The 21375-nt window shown below is 40.6% G+C and overlaps 1 protein-coding gene across 1 annotated transcript in view; it reads left to right on the top strand.

The window, feature by feature from the left end:
• The first annotated feature begins 717 nt into the window (after positions 1-717).
• LOC113418499 (cathepsin D-like) overlaps positions 718-21375 on the top strand; it is a 40929-nt gene continuing 20271 nt past the window's right edge. Inside the window, exons 1-5 of the mRNA XM_087947534.1 lie at positions 718-891; positions 8463-8613; positions 14914-15037; positions 15980-16098; positions 16999-17198. Coding sequence (XP_087803660.1) covers positions 833-891; positions 8463-8613; positions 14914-15037; positions 15980-16098; positions 16999-17198 — 653 coding nt within the window. The 5' untranslated portion in view covers positions 718-832. The remainder of the gene's footprint in view (positions 892-8462; positions 8614-14913; positions 15038-15979; positions 16099-16998; positions 17199-21375) is intronic.

Genomic DNA, 21375 nt, shown 5'->3' with positions numbered 1-21375 from the left:
ATAGAAAAAAAGAGGGGGTGGATTAATAAGGCCTTGTCAATTGTTACAATAGAAAAAAATTAAATTAAGGAGACATCATAAGTAAGGAGACATCAGAATTCCGTCTCAATTATAATTATTTTATCAAACTTGGATGGGTTTTATGGTTTATCTCAATGGCTACATTAGTCTGGTGAGAGGCAGAGAGAGAGAGACAGACAGACAGAGAATTTTTGTCTTTGTATCTTGGATTTGTGTAAGTGTAGTTACCTGTTGTTTTTTAAGAAAGTAAAAACAGAAAACAGAGGGGGATTTCCAGCTCTTCTCTACTGACTCATAATATTTTCTGCTGTCAAATTAATCTCTCTGTCTTGAGGGCAAGAGACATATTATCGCACCTACGATGGCTGTTTAAGGGCTTCAAGGAAAATCATTTTGTTTCTGAACCCTAAAGTTTTGCATGTCATAAACATGGAACCCTACAAGTGCTAGCCAAACAATATCTTCTTTCTGATTGAGCTCACCTGGTGACCAAATAGATTGAGAGCTATCAAAGTTCACCTCTCATTAATCAGAGCGGCAAAGCATTTTTGCTCAGGTGCTCTTAGCCAATTGAAACATGAACCCCAATAATTACACAGAATAGAGGAGGTAAACACAGCAGTCCTAACCAGTCAGGATCTACAACCCACATTCCTGGGCCCTGTGGGCGAGGCAATAATGCTACTCCCCAGCCAGTGCAAATACACAACTCCTCCATCCCCAAGAATAATCCGGGTGCAGTAAGGACACACAGAAGGAATTCCTGCTGGAAACTGAACTGAAGGAAACTGAAGGACTGAACCAACAGAAGATGGGAGGCAGAATCTGGATCATAATGCTGCTGGCAATTGGGATTGAAGGGCAAATCCGGTGAGATAATGCAAGATGATTATTGAACTCGGGGCTGCAGAGGAGTATCTAGGAATTTAGATCCTCATAGAAGATAGGATAGCCTCTTTTAATTTCAGATGCTCTGGCTGGGTTGGACCAGTTACAGTAGTTCCCAACTTCCTAGCCTGGTGAATTCTTTAAGCTGTAGTCCTCATCCTTTGGAGGTTAGCTTAGGGGGGATTTAGAAGTTTGTGGCTTGAGGGACCCTTGATCAAGAAAGAAGAATATGATTGCAGAGAATTTGAAGAATCAAGCTATGGGGCACACAGCTTGCATTTCAAGGAAGAGTGCAAACAGTGCAAACCACCAACTGTGAACACAGAATATGGGATCTGGGATAGCTAGAGGTAAATTGAAAAATAAAGAGGTCTAGTGATTAGAAAAGAGGTCTGTGAAATTAATATAATGATCTTCTACTTTTTCCTTTTCTTTGTGCTGGGCTACAGAGGGTGGTCTTGGCTAGAAATTGTGGAATCTGTAGTTTCTATAAATCTGGACATCACCTGATTATGGAAATTTAGATTAAAACAATAGTCAGTCAAATCAACAGATAATATTATGATCAGGACTCTTCTCTCTCTATCAGCTTAACATGTGTGGCTGTCCATATGTAGTTGGACTCTAACTCCCAATAGCTTTAACCAGCATGTTGGGAGTTGTACATTAGTAATATCTGGAAAAGCCATATTTGAAATTTCAGATGTAAGGTAGAAAAAAAAGGGACTTTCCATCATATGCAGGAAAGTGTCCTCAAAGGAAGTAGGATAAATAAAAATGCAGAGAGTCCAGATAAAAATAAAAAGTATATATTGCAGTGTTTCTCAACCTTGGCAGCTGGAATAGAGTGGATTTCAGCTAAGCTGGCCAGGAAATTCTGGGAGTTGAAGTCCATCTTCCAGCTGCCAAGGTTGAGAAACAGTGATATACTGACTAACCAGTTGGTAGTAAAAGCACACCCTGCCTTAACAAAGACTTTAAAAATTGGGATGTCTCAAGCACTTGAAAAGAAGTGAAATTAAATGGGTTAGAAGAGAGAAAAAATTAGCTATAGGACTGGGTTTAAAAATATAAATTCTTTACATTTCTGAAGTCTGTAAAAAGAACAAAACTTGGGCAAACCAGAACTCTTTTTTTCTGTAAAAGAACAAGGGGGGCGTTAAATTGAATTTTAGGCTTGCAGTTGGCCAGAAAACAAATTGCTAGATTAGGATGCTAATGGACCCAACTGAGAGTCCCCTCTTAACAGAAAATCCCTCTAGCATGTGTCCAGTTTCAAGGTAATACAATGGCCTTGAAATTTCCCATCCATATTAAGCAGCTGAGTAGCCAAGCAGAAACATGGTTATTCTTTTCCAAACATAGCTGAGATGGATTACATTTTTACTTAAATTATTGTACAGGCCAATTTGCAAGTCCAAATTTACACAAATATACATTTGTCCTCTTTCAGGTTTGTCCTTCATCTTTTTTGATGATAGGTAAGAGTTTTCCTTAGGTTTAATGTAGATTTCTCCCACTTTTGATAGAGGTATGAAATTTCAGAATCCATAGGATTAGGGTTAGAATTCTTGAAGTTGAAGTCCACACAGTTTAAAATTGCCAAGGTTGAGAAACACTGCATTAGCATGATTACAAAATAAACAAGAGTTGATCTTGACTCAAAAGAGGTGTTGCAACTCCCAAAAGGATGTAAATAAATGTGTTGCTACTGTAAGGTACCTCTGGAAACAGCGGACTGGCCCACAGTGCCTCTGTCAGCAAAAACAGAACTTGGTACTGGTGCATGTGACCCCCCCAGGCTCTGTTTTTGGTTGTGATGGCATCCTGCAGCCCTCTACCCCCACCCTCACACGGAGTTCCATTTTTGCTGGCAGAGGGCTAGCAAAACAAACTAAAAGCAAAACAAAACAAAAGGAGAAATGTTTTCCATTTTGCATTTGAGCATCCAAGAAGAGACATGAAAGGAGAAAAGGAAAGAAGAAAGACATAGAAAAAGAAAGAAAGATGGGAAGAGAGCAAGGAAGGAAAAAGAAGGAAAGAGGAAAAAGAAAGGAGAAGGAAGAGGGAAATAAAAAAGAAAGGAAGGAAGGAAGGAAGGAAGGAAGGAAGGAAGGAAGGAAGGAAGGAAGGAAGGAAGGAAGGAAGGAAGGAAGGAAGGAAGGAAGGAAGGGAAGCCCTGCCTTAGCACTTGGCCACCAGCAGCCCTGCTGCCCTTTTGCCATTCCCATGTCTCCTTCTCCTGACCTCTCCTGGTGGTCTCCCATCCTATCGTTGAGGATGCTTTGGTTACAAAGCCAGGTCTACTTGCGTGGAGAGGGAGTGGGCCTCCCTCTGACCCACACACTTTGCCGTCCCGTACACACCATGAGAAACCTGGCCAAGGAGAGTGAGAACAGCAGCAGCCGCCTCGAGGAGGAGGTAAGCACCACTGGGCACACACTTGGGGAAGCAGGGCTGAGCTGGGCTACGGGGTCCCGGTGCCCTGGGAGCTTGAGGGCTTGGCTGGGTGCTTGCCCTCTGCTGCCTAGGGATCTGGACAGCTTGCACCACCATCCAGGGATTCTCCACGTGGCTTGAGAGGGATGGTGAGGCTCCTCTGAAGGACAAGGGTTTGGTGCTCTCCCTGGTCTCACCTTCCTCCAATGGATCCCTCCAGCCCCGCCTAGCTCACCACAGGCACCCCCGACACATTGAGCTGGCCATGCCCACTCCAGCCACGCCACCCAGACCCTTGAAGTCAAACACAACCCTGATGTGGCCCTCAATGAAATTGAGTTTGACAACCCTGCTTTAGAGGATATTGAAAATCCTCATGATCTCACTTAGGACAGGTCTGAAGTCTCTTGGATATCAACAATACATTACTGGAGATTAGGAATAGAAAGAGAAATACTAGCGTGTTGTTGATGTTGTTGTTTGAATTGGTGAAATTTGTGCACTTTTCCATGCATCCATCCATCAGACAAATTTGGGGGAAAAGCTCTGTAGTAACAATTAACAGAAATCCACTGTAGTATCAACTCTGGAAAAAAATAGTTAAATATATTTTGTTCTTTAACCTAAACAAAAACAAAGAAGCTTTATGGAATGAAACAAATACAGGTAGAACTTCTGGTTGCGAACACTTCTGTTCACAACCAAATTGGGTGACGACCAAAAATTTTCACCTCTGGTCGCGAACAGGTCCTCAGGTGGTAACCAAGCACAGCTGCGGAAATTTGCCCTTCCTCACCAATTTGCCCTTCCGCACCATGCCATTTTTTGTTATGCACATGCGCTTCCGGTGACTACCAAATCGTGTGATGACCGAATTCTCAGAACAGATTATGGTCGTCACCTGAGGTTCTACTCTACATAGAATACCCAAAGACTAGTTGGCAAATACTGTAAAGTGTTTCTGGTGAGTAAAAGCTAGTGTTAGGCATCCAAAAAGCATCCATGATATCGATCCCTCCGAGACATTTTCTCTCCAATTGATTTATTTAGAAACAGATCTAGCATGTCAGCTTTAAAATTCAGCTGTCAGCTAGAATATCATGATTAGCCAGAAATTTCGGTGCGATTTGCAAATGCTACGTAGAATTTTCATGTTGTCTTGAGTATGAGAATAATACATCCAGAAATGCCTTAAAATAAAAAAAGGAACAAAACATTTATCTATCAACCCTAACTCCTAAGGACATTTGAGGAAAACCAGGAACAGTGTTCGATTTTTATGATGATCATACTTTGCAGGGCTTGTCCTCATTTGCATGATAGCCATACCTGGTTCATATTAAGGGCCTAATCAAAAGCATTAAATCCAACCAACTGTATTTGAAATCTACTCACTGTTGTACTAGAACAGGAGTAGGAAATAATTTTTTCCTCTCAAAAAATTACAGGAGGAAAACAAAGATGCACAACAATTGACCAATTTATTATCTAATTATATTAGTTATTTGTAAGGTAGGTGTCATTTGTTGGAAAATCTGAAGGACAAAGTTGAGGACATATTCTCCTTGAGAATTCCTATGTGGTCACTAAGATTGATACTGACTAGATGATACATAATCAAATCAATAAAGTCTTATTGTTAGGTGAGGGACAAGAAAAGAGGTTGCCAAGCATTCAAAGTTTGATCATGTGTCTGTGGGGATTCTGTGACAGTCAGAAGTGCAAGGACCAGGTGTAAGTTACTTTTGTTGTAACTTCGAATTGTCACTAAATCAACATTTGTAAGTTGAAAACTACATTTATCGCTACCGTATATGCTTAAACAATGATGAACTGAGTAGCCATTAGAGTGGATTTATCTAGTGATAATGAATGGAAAATCTTTTGTAGACTGGATGCTACACCTGACATTTGAATACAGGCAGATGGAGGATGTAAAGTCAGTGAGCTCATGACACATATATCAAGGGTGTGTGTGTGTCCAGAACTGGTGTGTGGCCTTTTCGGTTTGGGAAGTGAATATTTGAAATTTGGGAGGTGGGGTGGGATAGGCTTTTTTCAGAATGCAGTTAACCCTCTTTTAAGGTTTGCTACAGCAGTGACAAGCAGCTAGCTGGCCTTTGCTCAATGTGAAAAAAAAATATGTAGGATCAAACCAAGTTAATATTTAGAGGGTGAATCACTAAAAAAAAATCCCAAAATAAGACAATACCATTTTTGCACTGTTGCCAAGATAAGTTTACAAACACGTTCATGAAGATGTGTTCACTTCAAGGGAGACTTTTTAAGTTTAATTTTAAATGTTAGGGTTTACAATACTTGTCCTGTGAGTTTCCTACCTCAAAAAGCCAGTCACTGTAAAACAACTTTTTTTTAAGTTATACTCAGATTTTTGGAAGTTGCAATCAAATCTGGTAGCTTTATTAGTGTTGGGGGGCTTAAGATACCTATAACTGCATAAATACTCTTTGTCTTATCCATGGCTTATCTACTAAGACAGGGTTCACACAACATACTAAACCAAAAAAGTCATCTTATGGCTTAATGTAGGTTGTGAAGCCAACCTACAACTATCCCTGGAATGGGAGGAAGCTAAAGAAACTCATCTGCTGTTTTTCTTCAGGAATAGGAAAGATGTGGGGTGCTGCTTGGGTATGACAACTAGCATGTTTTCCCCAAAATAAGACCCAACTGGAAAATAAGCCCTAGCATGATTTTTCAGGATGCTCGTAATATAAGCCCTAGCCCAAAAATAAGCCCCAGTTAAGATTGTCAGCCAGGTGGATGCATTTAGTATCGTATTTCCTCAAAAATATTATTTCTTCTTTTCAATTTATCAGTCTTATTTCTGAGGAAACATGGTAAGTGTTAGAAATTCTGTTTATATAAAAAGCACCACAGAACAAACAAAGAGTATAGTCACCATGTACTTTACTGTTCAACTATTTAACTGTAACAGGAAACAGGAAACTCTACTTAAATAGAATATATACCAACAATCCAAACTTGTAAATACTTCCATCTACTGACTGAATACTATTGTAGTTGTTGCATAGAAATACATTCCAACGATGAATTCCAATACAGTCCTTTAGTGATAACTGAAAGCAACAATGACACTGAAGTAACGTATGACTGGTTTTCACTTTTTTAACTTTTCACCATCACAGCATTCCCACAGTCATGTGATCAAATTTTGGGTACTTGACAACTCATGTATTTACAATGGTTACTTGTCACTATTTGCAACTTCCCCAGCTGGCTTCTAGCATGCAAAATCAATAGGAGAAGCTGCACTCACATAACAACTGCAGTGATTTGCTTAACAACTGTGGCAAAAAAGACTGTAAAATTGGGTGTGACTCAGTAAACAACCATTTTGTTTAATAACAGAAATTCTGATGTCAATTGTGGTCGTAAATCAAGGACTACTTGTACTTGTAAGTAGAATACTTTCAGGGTCATCATCCAATCAATATGTCTCTTTTGGGGGGCATTCCCTTTTGGGAAACAAGTACCATGGATTTGCCCAAGCTGGATGGCACTAAGTATGGGATATATCTGACTCACCGATTCAAGATTCCCCCTCCAGCTCTAAAATAATAAGAATCAAATATTGCTGAGATCTATGATTCAAGGATGGTGTAGACATAAGGTGAGGCAGCAATCTAGATCTGGCAGTCAGCCTGGTGCATATGTGAGCAAAACAGAGGGTACCAGTTCAATACATTTTCCTGTATGTTGAAGAGATAAGTTATCCAGTTGATAACGCAACTTAATTCCTCCAGAATAACCCCATTTGCATCCACCAGTTCTGACTCATCTTTCTCTCTAAAAATTAGATACATCTGATACAAAATAAGAGATTGACTAGTATTTGGCTCCTCCCAGGCAGTTATGAGAAGACACCTGGTGTCTTATAAAGTGTCAACCTGGTGCCGGAGCATACCAGTCAATGACTTACTCAGCACTGAATAGGGATACTAGATAGCTACAATTAGTTCGCCTGCCCAGCCCTGTTGCTGCCTACAGGTGGGTGATGCCCAAGTATCAGTGTTAATTAAAAAATCTCTCACTACATGTGTAAGGATTTATCTCTCTTCCTCAATGCTAATATTCTCTCATGTAGGTGGGTGAGAGAGGGTTGAGGAATGTTGGATGAAAAATGTCAAGCCAACTCTACAGAGTTCCGAGCACAGTAACGCCAGATAGACAAGAAATTTATGACTCTAATGCGATGATTTTAAATCCCAATCCAAGGAAGTAATAAACTCTACAGTTTGCCCATTGTACTTTTGAAATATTCTTGTATCTTTAACATCTGTCCAAACAACATACACTACAAGAAAGCAAACCTTGCTTGAATTTACTTCATCCTAAACAGTAGTGGGATCCTATCTTAGTTGCTACCAGTTTGGTGGGTGATCGCATGCGCGTGGCCCTAAAGTGCATGCACCTAACAAGCCAATCAGTTTGAGAGGATGAAGAACCAAAAAGCTAGAAGCAACCCTCCCATGTGCTTTTTGGTTTTTTATCCTCTCAGCTAATTGCCGGAGGCTTTTTTCCCCTCTCCTCTCAGCTGACTAGAACCGCTAGTGATTTTTACTACCGATTCTGATGAATACCACCACTGATCCTAAACCAGAATATTGTTTCATTTTTCATAGCTCAGCAGGTAGTATGAATCTGCTCAATTATGGTTTTTTTTTTAATAAATCCCACCCTGTAGGATCATTTGACTGAATAAAATAATTTCAGTTTGTAGATAGTATGCCATCAATCAGGCCTGTATAACTTCCATCATCCAGAGAACTGTATTTCATGAGGGGAGAGGCTGCAAATAATCCAGTTTAAAGTGAGGAAGAATGCTAAAGGGTAAAAGGGATACTTTAAATCCCACCCATCCCTCATAAGGAAAGAATCCATATCTTTAGTTGTATCTAATCTTGGGGGCTCTGGGAAATCATGTGAACCTACTAGGATTTATATTTTTCATTTCTGTCAAACATCAGGCCCACTGACTTATTATAATGGTGGTGCCTGATGGCAAGAATATCACACCTTCCATTACTTTTAACTCCCCTCTCTTCTATCTGCTTTCTGTTCCCTGGCAGGATCCCTCTGCAGAAATTTCCATCTGTCCGAAACCGGTTTGGCCAGTCAGGACTTCCCATCGCTGAAGTATTACGGCGAGGTGGATTAAGGACTGGAAAGCCACCAGCTACAGCTTCTGTCACTCATCAGCGTCTCCACAACTACATGGATGTATGTTTTCTTAATAGAGGGCATAAGTTTGTGATTAAACTTCAGAGTGTTGCAGGGGTAACTGAAGGGTCTCTGAACCCAGGTATGATGAGGCCAAAATAGGGGGGTCAAATCATTGGATAAATTTGGAAAGTTAATCTCTTTAAGCCCAATCTACTCTGTGGACTATTGTTGTGGGTTAAATTGAAGAAAGACCCTATGTCTTCTGTAGTTCTGGAGGAAAAGCAAGTTACAAATCCACCAAATAAATTGATGGGTCTATGAGCGAAGGAAACTTAACTGCTGGGTAGAGTCTCAAGGACTGTGCCTTTGTTCAAACCATAGAGATAACCCACAGTGATTTCTTTGATTTTGGTTAGATGTGCTGTGGGAATTCAGTCACTGTAGTTAGTGAATGACTTGGCTTGTTTTTGCCCCTTGTAATACTCAGTAGATGACACTTCAACAAATAGTAATGTTGTGAGATGTACTATATAAACCAACCAACTTTGCACACATAAAAAATAGATCTACAGAGGACGCTATAGCCATCACTCTTCACACTGCTTTGACTCATCTAGAACAGTGGGGAGGGTGCTATGTGAGGATGCTTTTTGTGGATTTTAGTACTGCGTTTAACACAATTCTTCCACATAGACTAGTGTCTAAACTTCTGGACCTTGGGCTTTCTAATTCAATCTGCTTTTGGATTATGGATTTCCTGTCTGGCCACTCACAGTGGGTCAGATTAGGTAATCATACTTCTTCAGCCCTTATTCTTAACACTGGTACACCACAGGGATGTGTGTTGAGTCCCTTACTCTGTACTCTTTATGTGCATGACTGCATTCCCACTCATGCTAGTAATACTATTGCTAAATTTGCAGATGACACAACAGTGGTGGCACTTATCTCCGGGGGGGATGAGTCTGCCTACCGAGATGCGGTGGACTAGTTGCTTTCATGGTGTGGAGACAATAACTTGGTCCTCAACACCAATAAGACCAAGGAGCTTATAGTGGATTATAGAAGGAACAGATCAGACATCCAGCCTTTGCTTATCAATGGAGACCGAGTGGAGCAAGTCTCTGGGTGTTACCCTAAAAAAGGACCTGACCTGGGGTGCCCACATTGCAGCCCTTTTCAAAAGGGCCCAGCAGAGATTATACTACCTGAGATTTCTCAGAAAACAACAACTGAATGAAAAACTGCTGGTGACCTTCTACTGCTGCACCATAGAGAGCATTTTAACATACTGCACCTCTGTATGGTTTGCCAAGTGCACAGTGGCAGATAGGAAAGCACTCTAGAGGGTTAATGTCATTGCCCAGAAGATCATTGGTTGTCCTCTCCCCTCTTTGGAAGAGCTTTATAGCTCCTGCTGCCTTAAGAAAGTTCAAAACATTCTCAAAGATCCATTTCATCCTGGGAACCCTTTTTTTTTTTAACTATTACCATCTGGCAGACAGTACAGAATAGTAAAAACAAGGACAAATAGGCTGAAAAACAGCTTCCATCCCAGGGCAGTAGCTCTTTGGAATTCTGCTGTATAGTGCAGTATTGGTGTGGTGTCGGGGGGTTTCAGTTCAATGTGTGAAGGGTGAGGGATGTGTGTTTGTGTTTATTTTCATGGTCATAGTCATGATGTGCACTGAAGATGGTGTTTGATTTCGTTGCACGAGGTGCAATGTCAATAAAGTAAAATAAACTAAAACTAACTAACCAAATATAAGTATTGCCGGATTAAACAAAGACACCTTACAGGTAGTTCTCAACTTACGACTTCAGTTGGGACTAGAAATCCAAACATAAATCATTACACTTGTAAGTCAAGTACCCAGGTGACCTGACCCATTTTTTGGTATCTATAGTGGACCTCAAAAAAATCACCAGTTAATATTAAAGCAACTCCAGCAAAATGTTGCAAACGTGGTTATGTGATCATGGGATGCTGTGATTGGTCATAAAGGTGAGCCAGTTGCTAAGCACTCAAAATGCAGAACCAGAGTGAGGAGGAGGTATTTTACAATGGCTGGAAGTGCTTTACTGCCATAAAGTATCCATTCCAAACCCTAACCCTAACCTTCACTCTTAATGACCACATAAATAGAATTTCTCTAGGATGGTCTGTCCCCAACATGACCCTTCAGGTCTCCCAATGGTGCATCTAGTGCCATTGTAACGGAGTCCATCCTTCTTGTTCTTGGTCACTTTTTCTTTTTTCTCCCACTTTTGGTAGAAGGCTTCCTGTGAGAACTAGGTCTTTGCATAATGTGTCCAAAATATGATAACTTGAGCCCAATCAAATCTTCCTCCAGATTTGCTGGCATGATTTGGTCAGAATCTTTACAGATTCTTCTCCTCTTGATTGCTGTTTTTATGTGGATATTCTATCAATTCTTGTAGCCTTTCCACTTGATAATATTCAAAGCGTTGATTTAACTGCAAATTTTAGTACTAGAGATTCTTGGAAATACCTTGAAAAATGTATTCATTTTTGAGACCCCAAAATTCCTCTCACCTTTGTTTGATCTTCTTCGAATCAGTTACTGTATGTACATTGACATCCTTTACTATATTAATTTAAACCTCCTTCTGAGTTTGGAAATATTTTGAAAGACTTTCTTTGGATTTCTGTATCAGTTTCTATCTTCAATGTCTTTGCAGATATATAGTAGTCCCCGAGTTACAAATGTAATGAAGACTGCCATTTGTACCTCGAGGATTCGTGGGAGTGAATCTCATTCCTTGAACAACTCCCTGCTTTCGCCCATGCATTTGCTAATTTAATGCGTGGGTAAACACATAGTTCGTTATGTGCACATGAGGTATCTCAGGGTAGGGAAGACCATCGGGGGGCCAAGTGATGGAACAGGCCTCCAAGGCCTCCCCAACCCACTAAGATACCTCATACTTCCCCCTCTCTGCCACTCTGGATTCACTTACCTTGCAAATATCTATCTCCTCTCTGCCATGTTTTCTTTCCCCTTGAGGGAAAGGAGAGTCGATGGAAGCTCCTGGGCACAAAAAGTGTTTGCTGTGCCTGTCTCCTATTCCTCCTATTCCTCCCACTTCCCCCAACTCCTTTCCACCATCACTGGGATACACTCAGACGGAGACCTGACAGAGATTGGAAGCTTCAACTGCATACAAATTGGCCCTTTGAAAACTGAGGGATTTGCTCCATTTTCAAAGGCCTCATAGGTGCCTATGGGTGTTTAAAAATGGAACGAATCCCCCCATTTTCAAAGACCCCATTTGCACACAGATGAAGCTTCCAGTCTCTGTCAGATCTCCATCTCGGCAAAAAGTGTCCCAGTGGCGTCGAAAAGGAGTTGCTGGGGAGGAATAGGAGACAGGCACCACAAACACCGAATGAACGTTTCTGGGGCCCATGATCTCACAAGAGTTTGAGCACCCAGTCTCTGCAAAAGAGGATGGGTGCCTGAACCCGTGCAATATTATGGCACCCAGGAAATTCCATCAACTCTCCTCTCCCGCAGCAAAGAGGAGACAGATCTTGTAAGATAAGTGAATCTGGTGTGGCAGGATGGGAGGGTGAAGCAGTTGCGGAGTGGGGAGAATGGGGAATAGGGGGAATTTGTAGATCTCTGCAATCATTTGTAAGGGTGAACAACTGCTGTGGTGCTGCAATATTCGTAATTTTGGTACCTGCTCGTAAACATTAGGGGGCACTTATCTCATAACTTTGAACGGGCACTAAATGAATTCTTGTAACTCGAAGATTAGCTGTAATGACAAATACTGTTTCTTGTCTCTTTAACAGTTCTTGGAATATCTTTGTTATGTTCCTTCCTATCTTTCTTGGCTTTGCTTCTTGATGATTTCCATCCTTTGTTCTGAAATCCAACTTGTTTTCTTCTATTTCTTTATCTTTGGCAATCTCTTTTTATATAATCCTCCTTTGTTTACTCCATAATTTCTCTAGCTACTTTATCAATGAGATTCAGGATTTCCAATGTTCTCTTTAAGGGGTAAGGATGTTTTCAAGATTATATTATGGAAAGTGGCTGATTTTATTTTTCTAACGTTTTTGACTTGGAATTTGCACAATATTGTTTGGTTGAAGACTGTATTAGCAGTGAAGATATAATACTATTTGCAGATTGAGATAAGTCACTTTCCTGCTTAATTTTTGTTCCCTTGATTGTACAAACCAACAGTGGTTTTTTTCTACTATCTGCAGCTTCCAAAACACAATCAGCACATCTAGCTATATTCTATAAATTTCAAATTAAACTTAACCATAAAACTTGCCTTCTTCTTCAGCATCAATGATTAGAGAATGAACTTAAATAATAATAATAACAATATTAAAGTGTCTTCCATGATGTCCTATTAAATTTATTTGGTTATTGATTATATTGTTCCAAAGTACAGTAGTCCTCAACTTACAACCGGTCACCTAATGACCATTCAAAGCTCTGACAGATCTGTCTGGGAGTACTTACAATCCAGATTCAAGATTCCAACAGTCAGGACCCTTCTTCAGTCATAATTGGAGGACTGCCTGTACTATTCCTTTCTATGAAAGCAAGGGCATTCCTTCTTTGCTCTTCATATCCTGAATAGTTAATAGTATGATCATATGATTCTCAAATCCATTTCAATTTACTGATATCTAATATATTATTTATATGCAGTTTATTTCATATCACTGTATTGAATTTTTCCATGTTAATGATTCGTGCATTCCATATTCCCATGGTCAATTCTTTGCAGCTTCAGATTTTTTTTCTGCATCAACATCAGCAACTAGACATCTGGAAGGCCACTTCTAATCTAACCCAATCATAAACATCATTAGTGTTCAGAAACATCCTCACTAGTATGTCAAGTACAATTTGACCAGAGTGCTCATCATCTAGGCACTATGTCATCAATCACTTCTATCTTATTTATCCATGTAAGTTTTTCCTAGTAAAATACAGTAGTGGCTAACCGCTGCCTTCTCTAACACAGCTTCAAAGGATGCTCTTCCTGTTGTGGTTAAGATGATCATCCATCTTCTGCATCTTCCTGTATCACTGCTGCTGAATTTAGGTGCCTGCTCTCTTTAGTTGAGTAGCTGGAGTGACCTTAAGTGACCTTAATGAAGGAATACACTTGGCATACATTCCCTCCAAAGAACGCCACTTACCCTGCCACAATGAGGCAGGATTCAAGGATATCTACTATTAGAATGAGGGTAACTTGATTCTAGATAACTTCTACATGACCTTAATATTCCACCCTGCCAATCAAGCAAATTCAGATGAAAAGCCTTTAACTCTCACTTTGATTGCCATCTGAAAAAACAAAGATCAATATGCTAAAAAAGCTGTCAATTAAATGTTACAGTATGGGAGAGTCAGCTGCGCTCTGTTCTCCTCAAGAATTCTGTATTTATTTCTTCTTTCTCCTCATGCTTTTTTAAAGTTGACCTTATCAAGTAATTACTGAGCGTGCTTCAGTGGTGGGATTCAAATTTTTTTACTACTGGTTCTGTGGGCATGGTTTGGTGGGCATGGCAGGGGAAGGATACTGTAAAATCTCCAGGCAGAGGTGGTATTTGCCAGTTCTCTGAACTACTCAAAATTTCTGCTACTGGTTCTTCAGAACAGGTCAGAACTTGCTGAATACCACCTCTGGCATGCTTGTTCCTCATTTGCTGTTCTTCTCCTTTTCCTCTTCTTTAAGATTAATATTTCTGAAGTGCTTGAATTCTTCTGCAAATGTCAGTTTTTCTGTGTCTGCTGCTATATCTCTGTTTTGCCTTTGGCGACTGCCATGTTGGATACAAAAAGATTGGAACTCAGAATGAATTTGATATTGGCGTATTTATTTAATTTACAAATACATTTTTATTTTGTTTTTCTGTAGACCATTATTTCTCACCCTTGACAATTTTAAGATGTGTGGACTTGAACTCCCAGAATGCCCCACCTAGCACATGTGGACTGCAACTCTCAGAATGCCTCAACTAGCATATGTAGACTTCACCATGAGTTGAAGTCCACACATCTTAAAGTTACCAAGGTTGAGTAATACTGCATTAGACAAACAAGGTAACCTACATGGCAATGGGGGGAGGGGGGACTTTGTGAGATGGGTTGGGCTAGGAGAGAATGTCTACTCTAAAATCATCCAACAAATATCTGAACTTGAATCCCCCAATTCTGTTTCAGCACCAAATTGGTTCTCTCTATTTAAGAATGATAAACAAATAGATAAAGACAATAACTGCATAAAATAATAAAGACATTGGATCATTCTAAAATGCTGACCCTTTTGTTTTCTCCTTTTCTTGCTATATCCCAGGCCCAATACTATGGGGAAATCTGTCTTGGAACCCCCAAACAATGCTTCAACGTTGTCTTTGATACTGGCTCGTCCAACCTGTGGGTGCCTTCTTCCAAATGTTGCCTGATACATTTGGCATGCTGTAAGACATCATACCCTCAACTGATTTTTCGGGAATGGAGTGGAGGTGCATGGGGAGGAGTTGCTCGAGGGAAATGTGCATGCTAATGCATCCAAAATGTTATGCAGGCTTTTCTTAAAATCACAAACTGATATGACAGTAGAATTGTTACAGTAATCCATTTCTCTCTTAGAGAAGTAGAAGGATTACTTGGTCAACCAAATTCTCTTCAGTTGTCAACAATGGTAAGAGAACAGTTTCCTTATGGCTTGGTTCACAGGCAACATCAAACAAAGAAGCCACAGTAATGTATGAATCCAACACCAGGGAAAATTTAGAAGGGCCAAATGCCTTTCTCTCCTGGAAAGATAGATCAGCTTGAAATCAGAGCAAAACCATGTACCTGGTGTCAAAACTGAAATCCAAGGAAGAAAGACTAGCGTCACTGTGTGGGTTCCATTTCTCCCATCACGGTTCTCTCTGGTGGAACAGACAAGGTTAGATATGGGTGGCCTTGTTGTGGCCCATAACAATTACAGACTTCATCAAGATGCCTATGAAAAAAACTTATACTGAATATATAAAATTGGGAGCTCTCAGGTAGATAGGAGTTAGCATACCATCCACCCCACTATGTAATTGCTTGCCCAGTTGAGTCAATATAACTGCTGTTGAAAGTCACATAGGTTTTTGATACTGAGTAATCTCTGGGACTTGCTTGTCTCTTATAGCCTGGGAATTCATAGCAGCCATGAAAACTGCAGCTTTTCCCAGTGAGTGTTGAGTGTTAGGACTGTGAAGCATATTGTTAATCACATGCTAGGTTTGGTCTTATGCTCCGGTTAGGGAAAACGTTTGTGCAAATGAAATCTTTTACATCCAAACTGACTGAGTTATTTTTTTGAAAAAAAAAATGTGATCATATTGTGACCTGTACACAATTAACTGCCTTTTCTCCATCAGGGGTACACAAACATTACCGTTCCCTGTTTTCCTGCACCCACAAGGCCGATAAAAGTAAATTTGAAATTCATTATGGAAGCGGTAGTCTTAAAGGGTTCTTAAGCCAGGATGTCCTCAGAGTGAGTATTAGAAGCTGACAGAATCTGGTTCTCAGAAATAAATAGGTTTAATGTTGGAGGGGAGAGTTTAAGAAGAAATACAAGGGCATATTTTTCCTTCCCTGAAGATAAAACTCAGTTTTCTTTTGAACAAGATTTTTATACCATTTATTCTATATTCTCTTTCCCGTTCCAAGTCTCAGATCTATAACATGCAACCTAAGACAGAAGGAAGTGGTTTCTCTGCAATTCTTAGATAACTTTTAACTTTTACTAAAGATTTATGAAGCTTGTGATCAGTACAAAGAAGCAGTTTTGAAATATTTGCAGGATTTTTTCATTATGTTAAATTAATATCATCAGCCTACAAGTTCATGTATTCTTAAGATACCAGCTATTGTGAGACACTGGTGTTTGGCCAAAATGTGGACTCCAGCATCATTTTGAGGGAACCATAAGAAGGTGTGGTAAAAAAAAAAAAAAAAAGATGGCAACCACAATAGCACTGTTTTTTAATCTCATGTCATCTCTGCCATTTTGACTTTTTGACCACTCCCTGTGGATATCCCTGCTTATTTTCTATAACACTGAAAACCATAACTCCTAATTGGTGAAGGATCAAATTGGTTATACTTAAGAAATAATAATATAATTATATATATATAATAAAAGGAAGGGATGTCTATCATGTGTGGTGAAAATAAGTCAAATTGGTGGTCATGAAGACTTGATTGCGGCTTTGCCCACTTTTTTATGCATTGCAGTAAACTTTAACAAATCATATACCTGGGTTGACTGATCATAGGATAAACATAAAAATCAGGCAGTTTTCATTACACTTGTTGTGGTTCGTATCTTATGGACACCCCTTGATAGATGAAACAAAAGACAAAATGCTGTGTATTTTTTTTCTCTCTTCAGATTGGCAACCTCACCGTTAAGAACCAGACCTTTGCTGAGGCTACTGATTTGCCAGGCTTGGTTTTTGTGGCTGCCAAATTTGATGGTATCATGGGATTGGGTTATCCCTCTATCTCAGTAAACAACATCACCCCACCCTTTGATAACATGATGAAGGCGAAACTTCTGAAAAATAATGTCTTCTCATTCCATCTTTGCAGGTATGGACCTCTCTATTATCAACATTATCTCCTCCCCAGGGGTGGGATACGACAGGGTTAACTACCAGTTCAGTGGTTTACGAGGTTCGGTGATTTATGATGTGCTTCCCTGCATGAGGGCGCCTGCCTGTAAATCATCATCAGCACACTGCGGGCAGAGAAGCAGCCTTTCATAAAGCCCTTTTTCCTGATTTTTTAACTGCAGCTGTGCCTCGCACGGCAGTTGAAGTTGAAAAAAAATCAGGAAATAAAGATCAGGTAAGAGCCCGGGTGGGCAGGTGGGCAAAAACATCAGCAGACATAGAACCTGTTCTATGTCTGCTGCTCTTCAGAGCTACCGGTTCTACAGAGGTGGACAGAACCGGTAGAAATCCACCCCTGCTCCTCCCTGATATTGTCCAAAGCAGAAGACTTCCCAAGTCCCATCCTCTGGGTTTCATTTTTTATGAGAGTTTGGGGAGAGGGGGGAATCCCTTCCTCATCCTCAGAAATTAGCATCCAACCTATATAGCCCTGTACTATAGGAAACGTTCTTTTCTTTCTGAACAACCTCAGCCTTAGTTCAGTAGGGTGTAAAATGATTAGGATAAAGTAAAGTCACATCAAACTAGTAGCTTAGAACTGGTTCTCTCTTTCTCCCTCTCCCTCCATCTCCCCTCCCCTCCCTCCTTCCTTCTTTCCCCTCCCCTTCTCCTTCTTCTCCCTTCTCTCCCTTCCTCTTTCCTTCCTTCCTTTCCCTCCTCTCCCCTTTCCCTCCCCTCTTCCCTCCCTCTCTCCCTTCCCTCCTCCCTTCCTTCCTGCATAAAGATAAAGACCAAGGTCCTGACCTACTGCCTTCCAGATGTGCTAGAATACACCACCTATCCCTACTATTCAGGAGGATAGTTTGTTTTATAATTGGTTTAATAGTCTACTTCCAACTGACTGACCAGGAGCAATTCAGGATATCAAAACATCTCACCATACACAATTATCAGCTGTTGAATATGCTGTGAGCATTACCACATTATATAGAGTAGCAGACAATATATTTTATATAAGTATGGAGTGTTCAGCATCTCCATTCATTCTTAACTGTCTCTCTTCAAATGTTGGGTCATTCCTTTAGTCTCTCAGCTTCGCCTTATGAAGTCTTCTGCCACTGAGACTCTCCTTTTGCAATGGATTTTTTTTAGTTTCCAGATTAACCCCACCCTGGTCAGGAGCCAGGCTGTATGTGGATGTGAGAAAGGTATTTCTTGACTTATAACAGTAATGGAACCTTCCCATTACAACATTACATCATGATGGTTGTAAAACAGGTCATCATGTAACCAGGCCTGTTTCTTTAATCTTTTTTTTGTAGGAGTCCCTAAGCTGATATGGTAAAGCAAATGCCATGGTCATAAAGTAAACACTTCAATTATAAAGAAAGCCCATTGTTCATTATGGGCCATTTTTGCCAAAAACTGGAAGCCAGTTTTCAGCGAAAACATTGGAAAATGCAGTCATGTAACCACCAGATGTTGCAAATGGCCATAAATACCAAGTGGTTGCCAAACAGTTGACATGTAGTCATGTGACTATAGGGGAAAGCCCAGCTATTGGAACTTCAGTGCTAGGTTGTAAGTACCATTTGGGGCACTGGGGAATCTGTCATATAACTGAACAGTCATTAAGCAATTGATTATTAGTTGAGGACTATGTGTAGTGGGAACTGTAGTCCAGGCAAGAAAATATTATCACCTGCCTTCCAGCAGCCATTCTCTCAGCCATCAGCCCTGGAGGACGGCTTCTCATGTTTCTTGGCCCAAGTCCTCTCTCCAACTGGCCAGTCAGGTTGATTTCTTCCCTGATCCACCACTCTGGTGCTGGATCCACAGCAGGGACACACTCTTGTGCTTTCCCAGGATATCGAGGGACAGGGGTCAAAAATGTCAAGATAGAGACTGTCAGTGTGTAGCCAGAGCTCCTCCCTTTTAATTACCTGTTGTTTGTGCAATGCAAATTAAAAGAGCGAGGCTTCATTGTGAGGTCCTGGATACCATCCTGACTTTTTTTTTTTTACTCTTCTGACAGAACTGAGAGTAATCTTTCTGATTACAGGTAGAATTACAACCATTCATTTAGCAACCGTTCGAAATTTCAGTGGCACTGAAAAAAAGTCTCTGGAGATTTTCAGTCATCCTGGTTGTCCCAAAGGTGCTTTTTCAGCTGGACTTTCTTGTTTTTCTTTTTTCTTTTGAAGATGTTTCATTTCACATCCATGAAGCTTCTTCAGAGCTGAAGCAGCTTCTTGGATGAGAAACAAAATCAGCTGCCTCTTGAAAAAGCACTTTTGGCACTGAAAAAAGCAGCTTACCATTAACAGATAATCAGAGTTGGAAGGGACCTTGTAGGTCATCTAGTCCAACCCCCCACCCAAGCAGGAGGCCCTACACCATTTCTGACAAATGGCACTCCAATCTCTTCTTGAAGGTCTCAAGCGATGGTGCTCCCACAACTTCCGAGGGCAAGCTGTTCCATCGGTTGATTGTTCTCACTGTCAGAAAGTTTCTCCTTATTTCCAGGTTAAATCTCTCCTTGTTCAGTTTCCACCCATTATTCCTTGTCTGGCCTACAGGAGCTTTAGAAAATAGTTTGACCCCCTCCTCTCTGTGGCAGCCCCTCAAATATTGGAAGACTGCTATCATGTCTCCCCTGGTCCTCCTCTTTACTAGACTAGCCATTAGTTCTTCAGTTTACAACAATTGCAGCAGCTGGCATGTATTTATAACAGATGCAGCATTCTGGGCTCAGATTGTGACCTTTCCAGCTGGCTTCTGTCAAGCAAAGGCAATGGGGTAGCTGGTTTCACTTAATGATGGCATGATTCACTTAACAACTGCAATGATTCACTTAATCATGGCAAAAAAGGTAGTAAATTCAGGTGTGACTCATTTAACAACTCTCTTGCTTAGTAATGGAAATTCTGGTTCCAATTGTGGCAGGGGTGGGATTCAAATTTTTTAACAATCAGTTCTGTGGGCATGGCTTAGGTGGTGGGCGTGGCTTGGTGGTCATGTGACTGGGTGGACATGGCTTGGTGGTCATGTTATTGGCTGGGCGTGGCCAACTCAACATCACTCACATCGAGGCACACATCTCCTTGCCTGCCCTCTCATGACTGTGGGGATGCTGCAACAGTTGTAAGTGTGAAAAATGGTCATAAGTCACTTTTTTCAGTGCCATTGTAACTTTGAATGGTCACCCCACACAAGCAAACTACCAGCAAAGGAGGGGAAAAATACTCCAGAGACGTTTCTGAGACAGGAAGTCTAGTCCTGCCAAGAATGTAATAAGAGTTAACGGAGAGGCAGTTTCTGTAAGCAACACCAGAATGTTTCCTTCCTGCCTTCCTTACAGGATTAGGCCAGTAATTTCTTCTAACAACTGGTTCTCCGAACTGCTTAGAATGTTAACAACTGATTCTAGCGAATAGGTGTGAACTGGTAGAATCCCACCACTGAATTGTGGTCATAAAGTCAAGGACTACCCATACTTGATTTTTTTCCCCCATTCTAGTGTTTTCCCACAAGTTCAGGGTCCATACATTTTTGACTGAAGAAAGTATCGATTTTATCTCTGATTCCTTCTTATTGCTTCAGGTTGTTTCACTGCTTAATCATTTCCTTTGTATTTTTTCCCTCTGCCTTCTCTTCAAGACTCCATTTCTCCAGCCCAGGTCTTAGACTCGCACACAAAGGTGCCCTCTTTGCACTCACAACTCCACATTTTTTATATGCTTTTCAAAGTCTACATTTCCATGTTTTCCTGTGACTTTCCCCTCCTGTTGGATTGTCCTTGCAGACTTTACTTTGCCTGAGGAGAACCTCTTTTTTCTCCTCTTATGATTCACTTGGATTTTTGCTCCTGTTTACTTCTGCATCCTCTTTTTTTTTTTTTCTCTTCTGGATCCAACCAGTTATAAACCCTGAGTATCACGGAATTGCACAGCCGGTGTCCAAATGGAGTTAGTGATGCTGATACGAAGTTGTAGTTTTTATATAAATAAATATAATTTACATTTATAGCAGACAAGATAGTCAGGCACATCACCACATAAATACAGACCACACAGAGCATAAAGAAAAAAAAGATGGCGGGGGAAGGGAAACACACTCTTGATAACCAACAACCAATCATAACATAGATTGCC

The sequence above is a fragment of the Notechis scutatus genome, chromosome Z (assembly GCF_049901735.1).
Source record: "Notechis scutatus isolate UNSWTSFEM ecotype Mainland chromosome Z, rNotScu1.2, whole genome shotgun sequence".
Lineage (NCBI taxonomy): Eukaryota > Metazoa > Chordata > Lepidosauria > Squamata > Elapidae > Notechis > Notechis scutatus.
Note: the sequence above shows the minus strand (reverse complement) of the source record. Positions and strands in the feature narration are given on the sequence as shown.